A 22,133-nucleotide genomic window follows, 5' to 3' on the forward strand; every position below is an offset into this window, starting at 1 on the left:
GTAGATCCCAGAGGTGTGTTTTTTGTTACATCGCACAGCATTTTCTTTTATCATTACAATTTTTTATGACCTAACGATGTCACTACATTAGTGCTTTTTAAAAATACAAATGTTTTAGGGTCGCAGTCAAAATCTGCAAATTCGCCTTTACATTTTCAAACATGTGAACTTTTTGTTCACTTAATATTTGCCAATCAGCCTAATTGAAAGTCTCATACAATTTCAATAGGGGGTAAGGGTATGCAAGACATTGTTATATCTACCTGAGACTGATACATGCTGTGGTCATGCAACACATGAAAAGGAAAACTGATGGTGCTACACAGCGCTAATCTGAACAACAATGAGTGACGGAAAATTTCACCTGCTGATGTGGCTGTTCAAGGCTCGGCAAGAAAATGAATTTGAAAAAGGTCCTGGAAGGCAGACAGGAAGGAAACGGCAGCTTGTCCCTAGCAAAGCATGAGGGAAACTGCGTGCTATAACCGCATGGTGTGTGCGTGTGTGTGTGTGTTGTTTCCAGTCCATGTGCAGCCATAGTAAGAGCCTGTTTCCCATTGCCAGGAATAAGTTGCACACATTCCTGGTGGATACTGAGCTCCACCAGCGCTGCTCTTTGTCACTGATTTTGTTCACAATACTTTTTGACAGAATTTGGCAGCACAGCCAAAGGCTGGAGGGAAGAGGGTGTTGGGTTTGGTGATCTCATCTCTGCTGTTTGAAGATGATGTGTTACAGGTGGCTTTCTTTGTTTTATTAAAATTCCTGCCTTCTCCATGTCTGCTATCACTGGGCGAATGCCATGTCTAGCCTCAGTAGTGAGTGGGTATTGAGATATCAGTGGTCTGTGTTTTGAGAGAGGTTTTACTCTTACTTCATCTGCATTTTTTATAAGGCCTACATCAGCAGGGCCTGTAGACCAGAGAGTTTCAGGCAGCTGAGCTAGTGCTGCCTGGTGTCATTCAGTCAGTTGTGCGTGTGTTTCAGCGACATCGGTTAGGTGTACAGCAGGCCTGACTGTGACCAACCAACCCAGTGTGTATCGGAAACACCCCGTCCGGCGGCCTTGCAGCCAGCCTTCATGAGTGTCTTCCGTTTTTTCATAAGTGTCTGCTTCAACCCTGGCTAACACATTTCCTAAATCCTTCCAGTCTGAATGATAGTTATGCGCTACAGACACGTGTGGCTTAGGCATGCGGTTCAAAGCCTTCACGGCTGCTGATTGGATTACTGAGCACACTGCATTTCCCGACTTTGTGACATACAGGTGTTGTAAAGTCAAACTCTGTGCAGTCCAGGGCCTATTATATGCCACAGCCTAAAGGCAGCAGAGTTCCAGAGGCTTGAGTGACCACTGACTATATGCTTGCAGGGTGGTGGGTCTCCAAGGACAACTTCTAACCCTGTTAAAGGCAACATGTGGAGTGCAACTTGGCCGTGTGGCATAGCTGGCTCTGGCCTTGGGACTGTGTGTTTTTATACAATTCATAAGTGGGACACTGGACTGTTTTATCTTTTATCTCTTGATATATTTTTCGTCAATAAATTATCTTTTAGAATTTTATTGACTGTCATCTTTTTGCCCATGACTGAGACGGTTGGTCAGACCTAGAGTCTTTCTTTGGGTGTGTTACAGCAGCTTCTGCTCTAAAAGAAACAAATAAATAAAAAGAAAAGAAAATGTGTAACATGCTCATCAGCTTAGCAGTGTCTACATATTTAATTCAGCTTCTCAATCCTGTAGTTTTAGCTGTTGTCTACAGGGTTTTGCTTATTGGTTGTTATTATAGGTGTGCTCTATATCTCAGCAATGTGTCATTCTAGGATGATAGGTTTCAAGCTGGTCAAGTGCCTCTATGCACTTCATTAGTTTAGTTATTCTCTGTATTGTCTTCATCTCACATGTCATTACACTGAGTTTCAGCAAACCTTAAGCTTGATGCAGACTACTGCTTAACAATTATCCACCTCACATCATAACCGATTAAGGTGCCTCTTCATATTAATATTATGTCATTGTTAATATTATCCTCTTTGTCTTATATAACAGCAATAGCATAATATTTTATCAGTGTGTACCACTATACTACTCCTGAGCCAATTTGTTAGTTAGGATCATCTTATTCAGCAAACAGATAATTTAGAATTCATCCAATCTGCGGTCACATTTGTTCTCTCAGGAAATGCATGGCAGAAACAGGAAGGCCGTGGCCTGAATGTTTGGGTTTAGTGAAAATGTGGATGCGCTTAACACAAGGCTCCCATAAACTAACTCCATTTGAAATCATTCATGGCAGGCCGTTTCCACTGCCTATCACCAGTCAACCAATAGACTAAAACACTAATCCGCAGGTGGCTCTCAGGAACAGAGAGGCGAGCAAAGTCACAAACACCAAGGCTGCAGACAGCCACGCAGAAACAACAGATGATTGCTGAATGCATGCTAAATGACAACACACCAGAGCCAGATAGCATTAACACGGCATACAGCAGCAACGTGTGTCTCTCTCAAGGCTACGGTGTCCCACATTATTACTGGACTCTTGAGTTGCCCGAGCTCACAAAGCTACACAATGTGGCCCGCAAATATACACCCCCCACATCCTACTTTCCAGAAACCGACCGAGTATCACAACATTCTGAGATTTAAACAAACTCCAGGCCCAGATCCACCTTATGATCAGCAAGTGTGGAAGCTAGGAGAACAGCATTTGACCTTACAGCACAGGCCGAAATTGTGTAGGTTACGCAGTAACCACAGATAGTAAAATAATAGAAGCAAAACCATTTTCTTCTTCATGTTCTGCACAGAGCGCTGAGCTGATAGCTGTGATACGCGAAAGCTAAATACAAAAAGACAAACTAATAAACATACATACAGACAGCCAGTATGTTTTCTCTGCTGTGCATCATTTTGCAAAGCTCTGGCAAAACAGAGGAATGATTACATCAACCGGTAAACCAGTCCAGCATGCCAGCCTCTTACAACGCCTGCTGACTGTAATAAATTTACCACAACAACTCGCATTGTGTAAATGTGCAGCACACAAAACTGATGGCTCCTTTACTACTACAGGCAACAATTTTGCTGACAGAGCCGCAAAACAGGCGGCACAAAAGACAAAAGGCATCTTTGTACATTTAAAAGAAGGTAAAGAAACATAGAAACATTCTTCCTGTAACATGATGTGATTCTTTTAGAATAGAATAGAATAGAATAGAATAGAATAGAATAGAATAGCCTTTATTGTCATTGTACAGAGTACAACGAAATTGGAGTGCCACTCCCTTGGTGCAAGTTTCAATAATAAATATAAATGTAAAATATAAAAAGTACAATAAAACAATCGCAAGTATTCAAACAATAGTAAGTAAGATATATACAGGATAGCAGCATCAGTCGGTGATGTCCCAATTGCACTGTAGAAGTTTGCAGCTGAATGTGAAGTGATTGACACTCCAAGTCTGCAGCTATTGTTCTCAACCAGAAAGGAGTGCAATGCCCACTCTGGGGTGTGAAGGATTGCTGCCCCAAAAAGAGGTGTATAGATATATATCTCTGGATTTGTTCACAAGGGACGGGAGAGTGCAGCAGGAGACTTACAGATGGATTGGTGCAGTGATGTGGACACTGTACCAGTTTGTTGTGGTGAAGAGAGAGCTGAGCATGTAAGAGAGGCCCCAGGGCAGACCCAGGGCACGCTGGGTGGCTGGTTGTGTGTTAATTTCAGCTCTTTTATACTGGGGTTAAAATGATCCCAATTGTTTTCATCATGTAACTATAACACAAATAATGTTTACTTGAAATGACTGCACGCTAAGTGATAACTGAATCAAAAGTATACTTTGGATAAAAGTTGAATGCTAAATTGTAATGTGGTGATGATGGAGGCGACAGATAGAAAAATAGACAGGTGACACGACAATATATAGATGATTACCACATGCAGAGTGTGTAACCAGTATTATAGATGAACATCTGTTATACTTGAATTTTGTTCTTCTTGACTGACAGTACAAACCACCATCATCCCTCCTGCTCAGCGTGTAATTCATTTGGGCCTGGTGTTCATGATAGATAGATAGCCAGAGGGAGTGTTCGCCCAGGGCGCCAAACAGGCTAGGACCGCCACTGCACACGAACACGGGCAGCCCCGCGGCACTCTTAACATTAAAGCAGAAACACACTGAGTAAAACTACAAACATACTGTATACCAAGCTTTATACCAAGAGTTATAACTCCTCACCCTGTCTCTGAGGGAGAGGCCAGCCACCCTTTGGTGAATGCTCATGTCCACCGCTTGTATTAGCAATTTTGTCTTTCTGGTCACTACCCACAGCTTGTGACCATAGGTGAGGGTAGGGAAGTAAATCAACTGGCAAATTTACAGCTTTGCTTTTAGGCTCAAACAGAAAAACAGATACTTCCATGCAGCAGACTGGCATTTTATCAGGATCTCTTGGGTCTCTCTTCAGCTCACTGCATCATGGATGATTAATTCTGCTAATGTATCCTATTTAAAATGTCACGGGTCAAAAGCTCGGGAGAATCTGTCGGATACATTGGCACAGACATTTTCACTTTGAAACCTCTCATTAATTTCCAGCTTTAATGCCTTTGTGAATGCAACATCTTGACACGATATTTGTTTCATGATCGGAGTTATTCTGGTTTTATTCAGTTCCCTGGTGCACACTTGTTCAGTACTGCAGCAGGATAAGGGACTCTTCACCTCGAATCTGCTCACCATTGAAGAAAAGCTTTGATTTAAAACTTCTTTCATACGTTAATTTTTTTTTTTAATCAATTGGATCTGATTTATTTATCTTTAAAAAATTATCTTACGTTAAACCAGATAAACTAAAAACATACTGTATACCAAACTTCCTACAAACATGCACATGAGCCAACATTTTAAAACAAAACAATACATAAATTGGACTGGCACTGTGAAACTGCAGTGATTAATCTGTTAATTAAATACTGACAAAAAGCAGATTTTTAATGCTTCGATATTAATTTTATTAACTATTAGGTAATAATCCCAAATGCAAAAGGATTTGATGCTTTATATGTTCGAATTTTGGATGGTTAATATTAATATTTAATATTAACCATCTAATATTTCTGTTATTTTATTGACATAGTGATTTATCAAGGATCTCATTGACAGATAGGTATTGAAAATTATTAATGCTTGTGCTTTAATAAAGGTCTGTTATTAGTTTAGTTTAGTAGTTTCTCCCTGGTACGTGCTCTATGCTCTTCCATTTCATTTCATAATTATCTACTCTACTTAGCAACATGTACTAAAGACATTAATTACATATACAATATTTTAACAATGATGGGTGTGTTTAGATTTTATAGATTTTTCTGGTATTTCCCAGTGATGCTTCGGAATGTCTTGAGAGTATTGGTGAAACTGTAGCCCTCCTACTATCCATGCCCAAAGATCTTCCAGGAATGGTGACTCTATTTTCCGGTGAATTGAATAGTCAGTAGATAGAGATTCCACACCTGCTGAACCATACCAACATGGAAGGACAACATAAAGACTCAAAGACACAAAACAGAGAATAACAAAGATGAAGAGGTGAAAAAGACAAATAAAAAAAACTCAGATGGGAAGAGCAGATATCACCTCCGATATCCCCAGCACTCAACACACAGTGACCAGCTGTATTTGCAGACACATATCTTAAAAAACAGGGGGAAAAACCCACTCATAACTCTGCAGCTACAAAAATACAAGACAGAGGGAGAAACAGAGCAATGCTAAAACAACTAAAGCTGCTGCTTTTAATAAAACTTGACACAAACCACAAGACATGATTACAAAAGTGAAACTCAGCACTAGAATATCAATAAAGCAGAAACAGGAATCAAATACTCAGTGCTAAAATCACCAGAAATAAAAGTGACACACTACTAAAATAATAAAACCCAAACCCCAAAATATTCACTGAGAATCCTGGTGTCTACAACGAGAAGAGTGGGAGGGTGAGGATCACAAATAAGGAATGTGGGACATGCTGCTCTGATGCTGTGATAATGAGTCTCTGTGGTAGCCTCCATAAGAGCAGATCCAAGCCAGCTTCTTGATGAAGAATAACACCCTGTCCCATGATGGCAATTCATGCAACACTGCACTGGGAACAGTCGGTACGACAGAAGCTAAAACACACCATACTATGTACCTCCTTATCTTAAAATGCCATGCAATCTTCTCTCCCCCTTCTGAAAATCTTAATCCTTAACAGACCTATAATTTACTCTGTGAAGAATGTTTACTTCTTATGCTAATTTTCCCTTCAGTTTTCATATCTGTGTAAAGTCATATTGACTACAGCGACTGATGTATGTGTGGAAACAATCTGAGCTTTATTCCTCTGTATCGATGTTTCACTTGGCAGCAGCTAAATGACATCTCAATGCTGCGCTTTCAATATGCGCGGTGTGAAACTCACTGGAGCGTGTCAGCCTACATTTTCAGCCTCTGAATGTTAATAAAAGACTATCCGCCCCCTTTTCAGCCAACTCGTGTTGTTTGTACAGCATGCGTTGCACAGTTTGTGTTTCACACGGATGAAGGAGGTGCGACTGCATACTCAGAGAGATCTGCTAGATCAGTTCAAGCCAGAATGAACGACTTGGAGTTTCATATCTCTACTGATAAGTCACAGTTCATATCCATGTCTTCCATAAAAGATTAGTGTCATCCAATTAGTATCTGGAAAATTACAAAAATATATATTTTTGTTTGTTGTGACTTATCATGTCACTGTGAAGTTAACTTTGGACCTTTTGGTTGAAACACTACCACTTCCTCATCTTATTCTTTTAGACTGACTCATGAATAAAAATGATGGAGAGGAGGAAATGAACAACTTCCCTGTGTAGAGATTTGACACTGCCGTGAATGATCCAGAGCTCAGTATTTAAATTTAAAATATCAATCAAATTCACTGCAGTGGATGTGGTTTTTTTTGTGTGGTTTTTTTTGGTAAAAGTTTAAATCCTTCATAAACACAAACATGTTTTCTCACCTCTGTCCTTTTACGCCTTTATGCTCTTCTCCCCCTCAGTCTCACACTTTTTTCTGTTCTTTCTACACCTTGAATTTATGTAATATCCTTCGTTTGTTCTCATCTTTTCTTCTCTTACTGCTTTCATGGAGTAAAGGCACCCGGCCCCAAACCTTACTTAGTAAATTATTTGCTAGCTTATATAAAACAAACTGCTAGGAGACAAATTGGCAGAGTAAATATAGTCAAAATAAATATGGTCAATTATGCATGTTTTTTCTGTTAATTATTACATATTTGAAGATATGGAATTGGGTAAATGTTACTGAAATTAAACTGTTTTGTTTAAGAATTATACTTGTGAATGTACAAATATACCAGATTTTTACAAGACTTTTATTGTGAAATTACAGATGAAAACAGGAAAAGTTTTTAAAAATAATTTTCTTATAATTGATTGAACGACAGTTGATGCAGTTTTATCTGAGAAAAAAAAATTCTGAAAAACTGTTAAAGTCATAGCTCCATTCACTTCTGGGGGCCCCCGAGGCGTTCTTAGCCCAGACGAAAAATATAATCTCTCCAGCAGGTTCTGGGTCCACCCGGGGTCTCTGTGCTGTCTCTGACTAAATTAGGAGTCCAATGATAACAGGCAGCAGATGAGTTGCCTGGCATGGACTACATTTGTTCTTTAACCTTGTGTTGCAGATGACAGTCTGTCTCTACACAGCAACATACGTTTTTGTGCTGTGAAAACACTCCTGACAACCCCCCAATCCACCCCCCCCACGCCAAATACAGACATGGAGACACTGAAATCACACATTGTACACAATGTTTTAGGAATATGGTATAAAGGAACTGCAAAAAGGCAAAGAAGACATGCACCTACTGTTGATTTATAGCAGTAAACCGCTTATTCAAACTATCTATCAAAAATTACAGTTGTCAGAATAATTGTACATATCAAATATGTTTGGCCTGCCTTCCTTGTCCGTCTAATCCCTTCCTGTTTTGCATTGGTAACATAAGACTAACACTACTATGTCCAGTCCACTCATCCCGACTTCACAGCAGCAGGGTGTGGACACAGATGTTGAGAGAGGGTAAAGCGCCAAGCTGATGTCAACAAGAAACGTGCTGATTTATTCTGACAGTAAGCATCAAGCAACAAAAGCACATGATGAGTTTCGGATTTCGCACAAATGCAGGTCAATGAAAAAATAGCCTAGCGTTGAAGAGCTTGACTGGCCCACTTAAAGCCCAATCTCAACCCACAGCTGGAGACATCTGGAACATCACTTCACTTCACTGTCTGACCTCAGTAATCTCTTTTGACTTAATGGGAGCAAATCCTAATAGACAGGTTTCGAAACCTTGTAGAAAATCTTGTAGAAAAAGTTTATTATGACAGAAAATGAAAAAATTAAATCCGCTCCAACAAAAAAGCCTGATAAAGTTGCAGCAATGCTATACGCTCGAAGTCTTTCTGTGAAGATTTAACATCGAGGGTCGAAAAAAATGTCAGCATGACCTTAAGTGACAAAAAGAGTGTTTCTAATAAAGTCTTTAGTATTTATTACAAATAACTGCTGCCTAATTTAAAAATGCAATCAATCTGAGTCAGTCTGTCACAGTGAGCCCAGCTCAACGTGGAATAGAAGAGTCAAATCAGCTGGTTGTATTCTGATTATAATCCACACTAGTGTCTTTACTATTTTGTAAATGTCACTATTGGCACTAGAATTTTAGAATTACTTGTTCAGATCTGTGAGGTTGTGGCTAGATTACTGTGAAAGTAGATATGTAGGTAGATATTTTGATGATTTATCACATTTAATCACTGTATTATTGGAAAAAGATTTCACGCGATTGCCAGCTTGACCCGATTCAATCATAAACCAGTAGCAGACTGACAGGAGACTGGCTCAGTTTTATTGCATTACCACGGCGTCTTGGAGCACCAAAGTTGCGCTGAAGACAGCAATTAACTGCAAGTTGTTGCACACCCGTTCCCCGTCTTCAAAGCGACCCTTTCAAAGTCAACAAGACAGCGAGATGATTGTAAATATTTCACTGTAAATCGTTTTGGTCATGCTGTGTTTCCCAGCCACTCTTGTGTGACTGTAGCATTAGTGTAAACATGTGAAAAGAGGCAATGTGCAGGGATGCCCTGTTCTGAAGCACATTACAAAACAGTGACAACAAATTGCAAGAAAATAACCAAAAAGTTGATACGCTTTGTAGAATGAAAGTAAAAACAGAATGCAATGATTTTCAAAACTCGATAAACTCATAAATCTCATTAAAATGTTTAAACTGAGAAGATGTGCCACTGTGAGAAAAAGATGGAAGAAAAGCATCTCCAAAAAGTTTACGCCTCTGCAGCATCCTCTCCTCTTTTAACTACAGTCTGTAGTCCCCCATGCCATCAGAGATGTTTTAGAACTGCGTGCTGACAACAAGCTGGATGGTCCCTCTCCTCTCTTTTGTCCATCTTTTCTAATTCCAATTTCAAATGGTCGAACCAGAGAACAGCTTTTTCCATTTTGCCTAAGCCCATTTGAAATGAACTCTGACCCAGAGAAGAGGGGACGTTTGTGGAGCATGTTCACATGTGGCATGATAGAGAGGGTGATTTCTGGGAGCCTTCCTGAGCCCACACACTGATTTCCATCACAGAATCATGTTTTTAATGCAGTACTAACTGAGGGCCTGAACATCACAGGCATCCAACACTGAGTTTTGGCCTTGTTCCTTGCAGGCAGAGATTTCTGCAGATTCTCTGAAACTTTTGACGATATTATCTTTTGCAGATAATGAGATATTCAAAATCTTTGCAATGTTAAGCGGAGGAACATTATTCCACAATTTGCAGACACATGTTTTCTGCAGATTGGCAACCCTTTGCAAATAAATGTAATTACAAACAAAACATTTCTGCAGCTGTCTCTTTTTTGTGCCACTTACTTTTCGGTTTTTTTCCCAGCATCCCAACTTTTTTGAGACAAATTGCAGTTATCAAATTTAAAATAACTTAAAATGTTTCTTTTTCTCAGTTTAAACATTTGATGTTTTCTATCATCTACATTTTACACAGCACTCCAGCTTCATGAATTTGGGGTTTATATTGAATTAGTTTGTAATTCACTGGCACAAAACACTCAAAATACACAAGCCAAACGACAGACAAAGCTAACTGCCATTAGCAAGGCAAATATTCCTCAGAGAGGACACCACCCCAAAAGAACACGTGTAACACAACAACGTAAAATAGCTCGCAGTGTCTGCAGATCTTAAAGCAAACACAAAATGGCAAAATCCACCAGCATTAAAAGCAAAGTTTGTCATCAAGACTTGATTAGCCTTTGAAAGGGATGACAGATGACTGTCTGGCAGGCAAGCGCAGAGGAAAAAATGAGTCTTTTAAGCCTTCTGAAAGCAGTTGTTGGCAGAAGAAGCACGACATGAGCATAATAACAGTGTTACAGCTTCTAAATAAATCAGAAGCTGCATGGAAACATTTTGCAACCTTGAATAGGACGATGTGCAGAAACTGTTTTGTAAAAACTATGATGACAAACTTGTGCACTAGCTCCAACCTAATCAACTTAAATGATCCCTGTAGACCAAACAGCAGAACAGCAACTGTGTTTACATGGATCTTTCTTAAATTCACTCAATACCATCTGTTTGTTTTCTGGACCGAGCCATTCCACATGATATTCCTGGGAATCGGCTATTTGGGGGGAAAATGCCTTATAAGATTTTAAATGTTCTGGGGTGCAATTTGTTTAAGTGTAGAAATTGTAGGCAGAAGGATTCCAGATGTGTAGTTGAAGAAAATCATAGCATAGAGAATCATATCTAGTGATATAAGATTTCATGGTCATACAGCTCGATGTCCCCACTTTATTTATGATGACTTCCTCATGACAGAAAAGAAGGGGAGCATGTGTGCATTGTGTTATGCTACACTACATTAAAGGCCTAAACTGGTTAATAAAAAGCAGGATGCAGAAAATGACGTGCTTTGAAGTTCAGATGTCCCCCTTAATGCGTCACATTCATGAGTGGTGACGTTCTCTCAGTGCAAACACCCACCTCTGTCCCACCATCAGGACATTTACCTGCATAGTTTTGATGATTCTATTTGGTGTTATTCGGCAAAGTTTAGATGTGGGACAGGCAGATTTTCTTTTCTTTTCTTTTTTCTCTCTTTAGAGATTTTCTTTTATGCATACTCTGTAGTTTGTAGATGAGTATTGTTATTTATCTGGTCTTAAATTGCAAAGACAGAAATATCTGTCTGTATATTTCAGGTCGAGTCCAAATGCATATAAGATGGAGACGTTGTTTAACTCGAAAGATGTTATTATGAAGGGTAAACTTGCAAAGGTTTGCACTTTAATTTCATCTACATTTGGACTTTGGGTAACTTTTTGATACATGTATTTACTTCTTTTCCTTTCTTTTTTTCTTTTGAAAAAAAGAAGTTGCTTATTAACTGACCGCTTTATTTTCCTCAGGAGGGTCTAATGAGAATAAATGAAGTAGAAGCTATTGGCACAAACGTGAGCAGTGTTCATAGGGCTTTCTTTTTTTCCATCTCTGCTACTTTTCTCTCTATGATGCCAGGTAAGACTGATACCTACTCTTTTTGTTTGGGTCTGTTGGGATCCTCAGCTCATATTAGCAACTGTTTTACTTGGCACACTAAGTGCAAAAAACACTAAGTGCAAAAAATTGTTCAAAAACAGTGAAAAGTCATAGATGGCTGGGCTGCAGGCATGGCTTCAGGGAAGCTTCTGGTGATATCTGTAAGTAAGTGAATTCAAACTTTATGGATAAAGCAAAACTTTATTATTATTCAGTTTGGTTCAACACACTGTAGCCAGTCCTATCGGTTTTGTCCCACATTATACAACTTTACATCAGGAAAGACTGAAACACTGCATTTAACCTTAAATTATATGGAAAGAAGAAACACGCTGCCAATTCTGAAAAAGTTAGAATAGTGTGCAAAATGGAAAGAAAATCCACATATTTTTAGTCATATTATGGGGCGATCGTGGCTCAAGAGTTAGGAGTTCGCCTTGTAATCGGAAGGTTGCCGGTTCGAGCCCCGGCTCCGACAGTCTCGGTCGTTGTGTCCTTGGGCAAGACACTTCACCTGTTGCCTACTGGTGGTGGTCAGAGGGCCCGGTGGCGCCAGTGTCCGGCAGCCTCGCCTCTGTCAGTGCGCCCCAGGGTGGCTGTGGCTACAATGTAGCTTGCCACCACCAGTGTGCGAATGTGTGTGTGAATGGGTGGATGACTGGATATGTAAAGCGCTTTGGGGTCCTTAGGGACTAGTAAAGCGCTATATAAATACAGGCCATTTACCATTTATTAGAACAGAAAACATATCAAATGTTTATACAGAATGATTTTACTATTTCATGAAAATATGAGCTCATTTTGAATTTGATTAAAGCAAATCATCTCAGAGAAGCTGAGACAGGGGCAACAAAAGGCTGCAAAAGTAAGTGGTGCTAAAAAAAAAACAGCTGCTGGGACATTTTGCAACTAATTAGGTTACCTGGCAACAACTCAGCAAGGTATATGAAACAGTTTCACCAACCTGGAAAAATTATGTCTACAAATTGCAGATTTGTCTTAAAATAATAAATTGTCTGAGTTCGAAGATGTTAGGAAGCCTTCTGTTTTTACATTTTTCACAGCATCCTAACTATATTGACATGGGGATGTAAAATGCCATAAATACAAGAGGGAGAGGGAAAGCTTTTTATATGATGTTTTTAATACAACATGCTGACATCTGACCTTTGACTTATGACACTGAAACATCGCGCATTAACACTGTCTGTTTTATTATCTTTAACCATATGATTGGACTAGAATTGGCTGACAAAACTTGAGATTTTAAGATATATTCATGCAGCGTGTGATTTGTGTCTTTATGGTGTCATTGTGACGTCGTAGGGCATTGCGTTAAAAAAATAAAAGTGCGTTGTACGGCTCTAGCTCTCTCCATGCCAGTGATGGATCTAGAACATTTTAATAGGGGAGGGGAGCATACACCTCTTCAGTGAAATAGGTGACAATCCCCTTCATGTAATTGGAGTCAACAAAATATCCAGAAAAAACACTTTAAAACTATTTATTGTACTATTATATCTTCTAAGAAAACAAAGCCAATTTTTAGGTATAATTTACACCTAAATGTGTCTGTTGTTGGTAGATGACGTTTGATATAGGGGGACCCTAAGATTATTATTAATTTTATATGGTAAGTTAATATTTAATTTGAAGGCTATAAAAGGATTTTGGATGTGTTTTAAGGACATAAAAGTTGGGGGCAGCTAGAGGACAAGCCTCTACAGCAAGGGGGCAGTTGCCCCCCTGTAGAACCCTTCATATGCTATATTACTCAATATGGTTTCTTGACCTTTGTCCAAGGGTCAACTTGGGCAAAGGTCAAGGTCAACGCTAACACTGTTTCCTGGGGTCATAAAATTGACATGGGAGTAACTGCCTCAGTGCTTCAGTTACTTGGTAAATAATCTGTTTGTGCTTGCAGTGTGGTAGAACATACTCAGTAATTGTGGACAAACCTGATTTATTACCACTTAAAACAATGATAATCAGTGCTTGCTTAATGAAAGTAATTTACTGTTTATTGATGGAAATTCCAAAAAAAAAAATAGTGAAGCACTGGACCTGCCGAGCAGGCCGTGTCTCATCTGCACCACTGAACGTACCCAAAGGTTTATGAAATCTACATCAGTGTCTGCATGTGTGAAAGTGCAACGGGAACACAATGATCCATTTGTGAAGTTTGCCACGTGACACCTAGAAGTCAAAGACAAACATAATGATAGGAAATGAGATGTGTGACATTGTCGCAGCCGAATCCGGATATTAACGCTGGAAATGGAACTTCTGGGAGTCAAGGAGAGCAAAGGACTCCGAAACCGTGTCTAAATCAACCAATTTTCCTCGGATGAATAACGTCAATGTGATGAATTCATTACTTCTGCAAGAATTCATGCTGAATATAAGGGTCTACCATGATACACAGCCCCCACTGTGGCCCCTGTTCCAAAAAATTACTGTCACAGTGACATGGCGCCAAGCTGCCTCTCGGGGGATTTTGGCCTCAAGGATGTGATGAGCCAGGAAAAAATAAACGGCACACAGCCCCAGGCAGAGAAAATGATGAGTTTGCTGTAATATCATCCAGGAGCGGTGCCCCCAGCGTGATACTCAAATACTTATATATGGCGAGACAGACAAAAGAAAGAAGAATTTCAGACGAGATGCGAATTCGACACAAAACAAAAGTCACAAAAAGCCAGCGTGTCAGTCGGATATTTTATTAGTGCCTTACCAACAAGCTTTGAAGGAATTTCCCCCTCAGGCTACTGAATCCACGTCCACACTATGAATAATAGCTTTGTTTGGGCGACTGCATTATTTATTCATTCATTCATGTATTATTTACCCCTTTAGTTTCATTATATGACCTTGTGAGGAATAATTTCTTCGAATCTTAAAACCAAATCTAGTTTTCCAGCAAATCTTACCAGCAGAAAAAAGAACTGTTCAATTCTGCACTTATCATAATGCCAGGTTTGGACTCTGGTTTGAGTTCAACATTTTATTTCTGTTTATTGTTATGTGTTGTTTTTCCTTCTTGCTGGTTAGTTTCATATTCTGGTTTATATTTTGTTTATTGTTGTTTTATATGTTTTGTTTTATATTTTGTTTTCCATGATTTTCCTCTCTGGTTTGGTTGTTTTATTGATAATTTGTCATCGCAGCTGATGTTAATTCCCTGAGTTTCAGATTTCCTGCCCTCTTGTGTTTCCAGTGTCTGTGTTTCTCTGTTAGATGTTAGTTACCTTTTTATTTTGATAGTCTCTCCTTTTGTGAGTTTCACTTGTGTTTTCCTTTTTTTTCGCATCTCCGATTAGTCTTGTGTTTTTAAATCCTCCCTCTGTTGTGCTCTTTGTCGTGTTGCATTGTTGGTACTCGGTTCGTCTCCTCTCGTGTGTCTTCATGTTTGGATTTTTTTACTAGATTTCAAAAATAAAGATCTGTTTATTTCACGAGTCTACATCTGGATCCGCCGCCACACATAATACAACAATTCTTAATGTCAGTAACTCAACAAAAAATAAAAAGGCTTTGTTAAATGTTCCTGAATATTTATTTCAACATTACGAAAAAACCTCAAAAGTTAATTTAAAGACATGGCAGATTTTCAGTTAACACGCCAACATTTCCACACAATGGATGAAACATTACATTTTAATTCATCTCGTCACCTCTGATGGCAACTCTTTAACTGACCCACATTCGCACAGTGCTGCCGTTCACACATCAAAAATAAAGTTCTGCTTACTTCAACTGAACCTCAGATTTTCAGATTTATTCAAAGAAAATAGACAAAAATATGCACACGTGGAATTTACTGTACAGATAAATAGTCTTCACAGTGTGCATTTCAGAATCTTTCTGTATAGTGATGACATATGAAATGGTAATTAGTGTACTTTATGAGACTGATCTCAAATCGTCTTTTTTCAGGTTTCAGACCGAACCCCCCCCCCCCCCCCCAAAATAAATAAATAATCTAATTTTACAACACAAAGTTAACAAGTTTTCACAATCCAGGCAACAGCTAGTCTTTAACCAAGAAATAGGAAAAAATTATCATGTCCTCCAACTTTTGTCTATGCTGACCAGAAAATACGTCAAAACTGGACAAATTCACACAAATCGCTGTCCGATTTTGTGTAATAGTCTGTGGGATTTGTGGCTTTAATTTTGCCCTTTTGGACAGGTTTTCAGCTGTTCTGTGTTTGATTCCAGTTTTTCTTTGCTTTATTATTCCAAGTATATTAGTTTGACTTCTTGGTCCTTAAGCAGAAAAAGCTGATGACTGCAGTCGTCAGGCATTCTTTGGCTTTGTTGAACTTCCTCTGTTGATACCCTTCTGTTTGTTACCTGGAGTTTTCAGATGCCGAGTGTGTTTTGGACTTTTGCTTGTGACCAGAGATGGGCAGTAACATATTAACGAGTAAAGTAAGTAAAGTAAAGTAACGAGTAAAGAGGTGACAATAGAGTTGAGAGTGACGGGACTTAGTGCTGCGGAATCTTTGATTTTATTCATTTTTTGCTGTTTTACTTGCATCTATCTGAAAAAGCGAGTGTAAACACAAAACATTATTTTTATTTTATATGCTGGAATATGCAGAAAATAGGTTTAAATGTTAAACAAATTTCTTCAAGTCAAAGACTGTTGCATATAATTTAATTTTTGTCTGATGCAATGTGCATAAAGTCAAAAGATTAAAACTAATAAAAAGTTTTAAAAACAGACTTTTTCATTTGATTACATTTTATATGATGGATTATGCAGAAATAAATAGAATTGGGCAGAAAGGTCTAGTGCTTTATTATGTTTTTGTTTTTTTTAAAGTAACTAAATAATAAAGTAACTCATTACTTTTGAAAATAAGTAATCAGTAAAGTAACAGGATTACATTCTTGGAGAAGTTTTTTTTTCAACTAATTACTATTTTTAAGTAACTTGACCAACACTGCTTGTGACCTATTAATATTTTGTTTGTTTACTTTGTCCGACTCTGGATCCTAATTCTGCAAAATATCACATGTTGGGCAAATTCCTCCTCACTTTACCATCATCACAAAGTGCATTCATCAAACTTTTAGTCTGAAGTCCATTACTCACAGAGTGCGTTGCAAATAAACAATGGTTAAATGTCCAGATTCAAACGTGTCGCGTAATGTATATAGCATGTCGAATGCGTTGCGTTTTTGCTGAAAATTTGTCCTACAAAAAAAAACGTACAGTGAAAAACAGAAGTCAACATCAAGCAATGATGAGCCGACCCTTTTCTAAAGAAGAAAAGGAAGAGACTAAGAATTTGGTTCAATCCACGTCTTACAAGAAGGCAGCAGCAGGGAGAATTTCATGCTTTGATCCAGGAGTTGAAGCTGTATCACCACCACTTTCGTACATTTCGAGCTCTTGTTGGCAGAGTTGAAACTGTGGAGGTAGAGAAATAATATCAATGAGCTGAATGACCCACAGCAGCGACTAGCTTTGTGTCTGAGGTAAAATAGTATTATTTTACTCCTTGGACCAGTGTGTGTACTGAGCTACGGAGCATTTGTTGCCAAATGCAGCGGTGGGATTCGTCAGATCTGTTTATTGGGATCTCAAAAGTCTACACACCAATGTCAAAACAAATGTGGCAAATTCCCCACATTATCTGGATGTTACAGCAGCCTTAACAGTGGTTACTGATTCTTGTCTACGACATACTTACTGCATAAACACAGTTTCTACAGTTCATCTCGTGGTCGCGTGTCCTGCAGCCAGTATCTGTAGACAGCCACGGGATCTACATTCCAGTGCTTGTGGAAGGAGATGGCGTGCTGCGTGGAGATCATTTCCTCGGAGTAGTCATCTGGTCGGGCCTGAAATATCAAGGACAAGCGGTTTGTCTGTCTGTGCGTGTGCCCCGCACGCCTATCCACAGAACAAGGATATCTGTATTATCTCAAAGAGCCAGCAGTAAGCGCATAATCATAAGTTAAACTATAATTAACAGGCAGAAAACACAAGAATAAAATTCAAAAAGCCCCACCAGTTTAATTACAAAGCTGCAAGCTTCTGGGACAAAATGATTAATGTCTCAATTATTTTTCTACGTGGCAAACAGATTGTTTCTCTCGGGTTGCGAGGTTCAGCACTCTGTTAGGAAAGCAGAACCACATGGCATTCTCTGGGTCTCTCTAATTGACCTTCATTTAAACAAGGCAAACAGGAAGAGAGTATCACACTCTGCATCATCTGGTCCTAAGTAAAGGTTAATGTCTTCATTAACACTTGGGGCAATTTGGGCTCATTTAAGTGGCGTCTCTGTGCATTTAATCAAGGTGTGAGTCACTTCGCAAAAGCAAGAAAACAAAGACAGAAATGGTTTGAAAGGCTCTTCTTCTATTCTCCTACCCACACGTCTTAAACTTTAGCACTTTGGATTTATTTTTACTAAACAGCCTCATATTAAATTGGTGCTCCAGTAAATGAAAACATTACAATAGATTTTAAGTTCATAAGCAGCTGCTCTTAAAAAAACGATTCCTATTTAAGTCAAGCAGATATTTACTGTTTAATTAAAACTTCATGCTTTACATCTGTCACACATTTTCTGTGTTCAGCTGACCTGCTTAAACAGACCAAATTAATTTACGCATTGCTTTCCCAGGAAGTTTTAGACCCATTTCTGTAATATACTTACATATCTATATTATTGCTAATATATATTGTAATATATCTATATCACTAAAGCACTTCTGGATGGATGCAAACTGCATTTCGTTGCCCTGTACCTGTGCATGTGCAATGACAATAAAGTTGAATTCTATTCTATTCTATTTTACAACTCTCATAAAAATAAAAACAACGTCATCAAGAGAGCTGTTCACCGTGACAAGAACACGTGCGTGTGTGTGTTGCTCTCTACCTGGTGGAATAGTGGACTGTGTGTAATGGGAACACCGAGCGTAGTGAAGCACCTGCCCAGCACCATGTCATCAGGAGCATCATCGCTGTAGCAACCACAACTACTGGAAAGCAGCCTGGACACCGCCGTCCTGCTGAGCACCATCCTTCACACACACACACACACACACACACACACACACACACACACACACACACACACACACACACACACAGTCACACACACACACACACACACACACACACGGTGTTCAGTGTGTGTGTGTTATGTTCTTACTATGTAGGCATATTAGGTATGTATACATTAACCCCTCCAAAAACTATTTTTATTTTAGTCATCAGTTAAAGATTTTCAACAAGAACAAATGTGCAAAAAACATTTGACTGGATTACATAATGCACAGAAGAATGTGGTTATATTATTATCAGTATTTAATTCAAAGCTGACATGAAAACTGCAAGGAAAGCCAAAGGTTTTGGGACAAACCCCGTGTAAGAAGCATAGAGTTTGTATTGCAACATTTATTTTTGCTTTATTGCAACACTGGTAAATCCTCACACAGCCTAACAGCTTTAACTCCCTTTTACTATGGTCTGGCTCTTTTAATGCAAATTGAGACCAAAGCCAACGGAGAAGTACAATGTAACAGAAAAAAAATTACTGGTTCCAGCTAATATGGGCCTTGATGCCATGCCTTGCTTGTATCTGATTGTAGCTATGTAATAGCTAAGGTACAACTATTGCCTCTAATGTTAAATAAAGAAAAATCAGTAATGTTCAAATTTTCACACAAGGTTTTGCATGTTTTGGCTCAACAATCATTAACACCGACAACCCAAAAATATCATCTGACCCAGCCTCACCCTCCTCCTCCGGTGGTGTAGCTGTATCCCTTCTGGGTCAAGCCATAGCCATATCTTTCCCCCAGGCTCACTGCTTCCTTTGGGTCATAGCAACGCAGCAACTGTCTCAACCGGGGTAAACTGTTGGTGGACCAAGAGAGAGAAAGTTTGCATAGCATACGTAGTACCTACATGCCTACAATAAAATATTAGTTATGTCCATGTCTCATCTCCAGTCCCCTTTTCCCTCTGTATGTTTTTACAGTGTCCGTGTTCCTCGTCCGTCCGTCACGTTAAGTCCACATCTACGTCTGTCGTGTGTTTCACGTCTATGTCGTCAGGCTCGCATTGCCATGTCTGCGTCTCGTTATGTTTCCTGTTTTATTTTGAAGAGGTCTGTCCCATGTTCATTGAGTTTAGTTTCCCTCTCCCTGTCGCGTCATTATGTTCATTCCAATTAGCTGTGTTCCACGTGTGTTTCCTTTCTCCTCGTCTGCCTCGTATGTATTTATGTAGTCTGCTGTCATGCATTCATTGTCAGGTCGTCTGTTGTTTCAAGCCATGTTTCTGGGTTTCATGTATCCATGTCCTGGTTTGTTCATGTCAAAGTTTTTCATGTTCTATTTTAGTTTACCCAGTTTAGGTTAATGCTTAGTTTTGCATCGGTTTGCCTTGCCCTTTGTCTGTACCTTTTCATCAGCCTTATAAAACAGCTCGCCTTTTGTTAAATCAAATTACGTTCCATGTTCCATTGTGTGTGCGTTTGGGTCCACTATTCAAAGGCCACGCAGTGTGCTTCAGCCAGATTGTGACATTGTGGAAGTTAATCTTAGTAACAACAAGTAACAACATTATGATATAAGGATCAATTGAAAGGCAGCAACCCAAACAGACATGTTTTCTATGCTACAGTATACATTAGAGGTGGGAATCACTATACATCCCACGATACGATATTCTCACAATACTTAACGCACGATACGATATTATTGCAATTTTTTAAAATATTTTGCGATATTCAGATTCTGTACATAAAGGTAAACTTTATCAATATTCATTTTATCTAATATCAAAGTCTCACACTCAGTCTTTCTCTCATTTCAGTCAGTTTTATTGTTGACAAACTGAACGGTTTGTATTACAGTCTAGTCCAACTTAACTGAATGTAACCATCTGGTACAATTATAGCTATTCTGAACTATGCAATTTATGAAAACTGCAGCCCATTCAGCAATTGAAGAATTTGAAAGTAAATTAAAACAAAATATAATTTTACATTAAATAAAAAAGTTTTAAACTTAATTAAAATAAAACATGTCTTAAATTAAAATAAGTAAACTCTTATGTTTATTGCTGCCATAAAAAAAGTTAAACACATTTGGACAGTGAAGGAATGTCAGGATTTTTGCTCAGAAAAAGTCTCTGAAGTCAGAGCACAAAAACCTTTTTTGTAACAAAATATCGATTTCTGCTGTCCTTTTATCGATACATTATTAGCAAACAAAATATCACGATACTACACAGAATCGATTTTTTCCCCCACTCCTAGTATACATATACACTATAAATAGAAAAAAGTACTGGGCCAGTTTTTTGCTCATGCCAGAGGATGTTTGGAGCCCTGCAGTTATTGAGTGTCGGAGACCACAGCGTTCGATGAGTCTGCACTGTAACTTTACGTGGTTTCTGCTACGGCTGAGCTGCTGTGGTTCCTGATTACTTGCATTTTGCAATAATAGTATTTACAGTTGATTGTGGATTACCTAAGAGGCAAGAAATGCCCCACACTGACTTTTTTCAACTGTGGCATCCTATTTTAAGGCGTGACGCTCAAATCCAGTGTGCAGGGCTACATGTTTGATTTTATACAACAGTGTAAATGATACTAAAAACAGTTGAATTGAAACATTAGACATTAGACATTGTGGCCATATATTCAGGATAGGAGGATACACAAGATTAACATTGGGGACTTTTTTGCAAACTTCACTACAATACTTCTTTTTTTTTGCATTTCATATTAAATATGCAGATTAGAATGAAAAAGTACATTATAAACCTTTTTATAAACAACTTTCATGATTATAGTTACTGGCTGACTGGCTGTAGCTTTTTATTTTATTCATAACATTGTATTGTGATATATATGGGCTCAAAATGTGGTCATAAATATTTTGTACTTGTAAAAAAGATTTGTGTGTGCGTAAAAAAGATTTGTATGTGTAAAAAGAATTTGTGTGTGCGTAAAAAAGATTTGTATGTGTAAAAAAGATTTGTGTGTGCGTAAAAAAGATTTGTGTGTGCGTAAAAAAGATTTGTGTGTGCGTAAAAAAGATTTGTATGTGTAAAAAAGATTTGTGCGTGCGTAAAAAAGATTTGTGTGTGGACTTGCAAGACCCCTGCAAGTTACAAGTACGGATTTTGACCCTATTTTTCTTCCTTTCATCTGATTGGTCAATGTCATGTCAATCACAAATGTAACAATCCAATCAGAGAACAGATGGGTTTGGCTGTCGGGGGGGCGCTTTTTTGAACTGCAGGTCCTTGAAGGGTGATACAGTTTGAAGCTGGAGGATCGCTATATAAATATCCGATAGCAGCTAGGTCCCCTAACTTTCAGTAGCTGTTGAAAGGAAAAAGTTGTGGTATATCAGTGGCTAGAAATACCATTATTACTTTAGGATTAGTTTAACACAA

The 22,133-nt window shown here is 38.6% G+C and overlaps 1 protein-coding gene across 5 annotated transcripts in view; it reads right to left on the reverse strand.

Annotated features, from left to right (window-relative positions):
- Positions 1-15,641: 15,641 nt before the first annotated feature.
- b3glctb (beta 3-glucosyltransferase b) overlaps positions 15,642-22,133 on the reverse strand; it is a 31,303-nt gene continuing 24,811 nt past the window's right edge. For all 5 annotated transcript variants that reach the window (XM_076889250.1, XM_024804066.2, XM_076889252.1 and 2 more), the window contains 4 exons: positions 19,458-19,577; positions 18,595-18,739; positions 17,395-17,545; positions 15,642-17,111 (listed from right to left, as the gene is read on the reverse strand). In XM_076889250.1, the coding sequence (XP_076745365.1) occupies positions 17,411-17,545; positions 18,595-18,739; positions 19,458-19,577 (400 nt within the window). In that variant the 3' untranslated portion in view covers positions 15,642-17,111; positions 17,395-17,410. The remainder of the gene's footprint in view (positions 17,112-17,394; positions 17,546-18,594; positions 18,740-19,457; positions 19,578-22,133) is intronic.

This window comes from Maylandia zebra, linkage group LG10 (assembly GCF_041146795.1).
Source record: "Maylandia zebra isolate NMK-2024a linkage group LG10, Mzebra_GT3a, whole genome shotgun sequence".
Taxonomy (NCBI): Eukaryota; Metazoa; Chordata; class Actinopteri; order Cichliformes; family Cichlidae; genus Maylandia; species Maylandia zebra.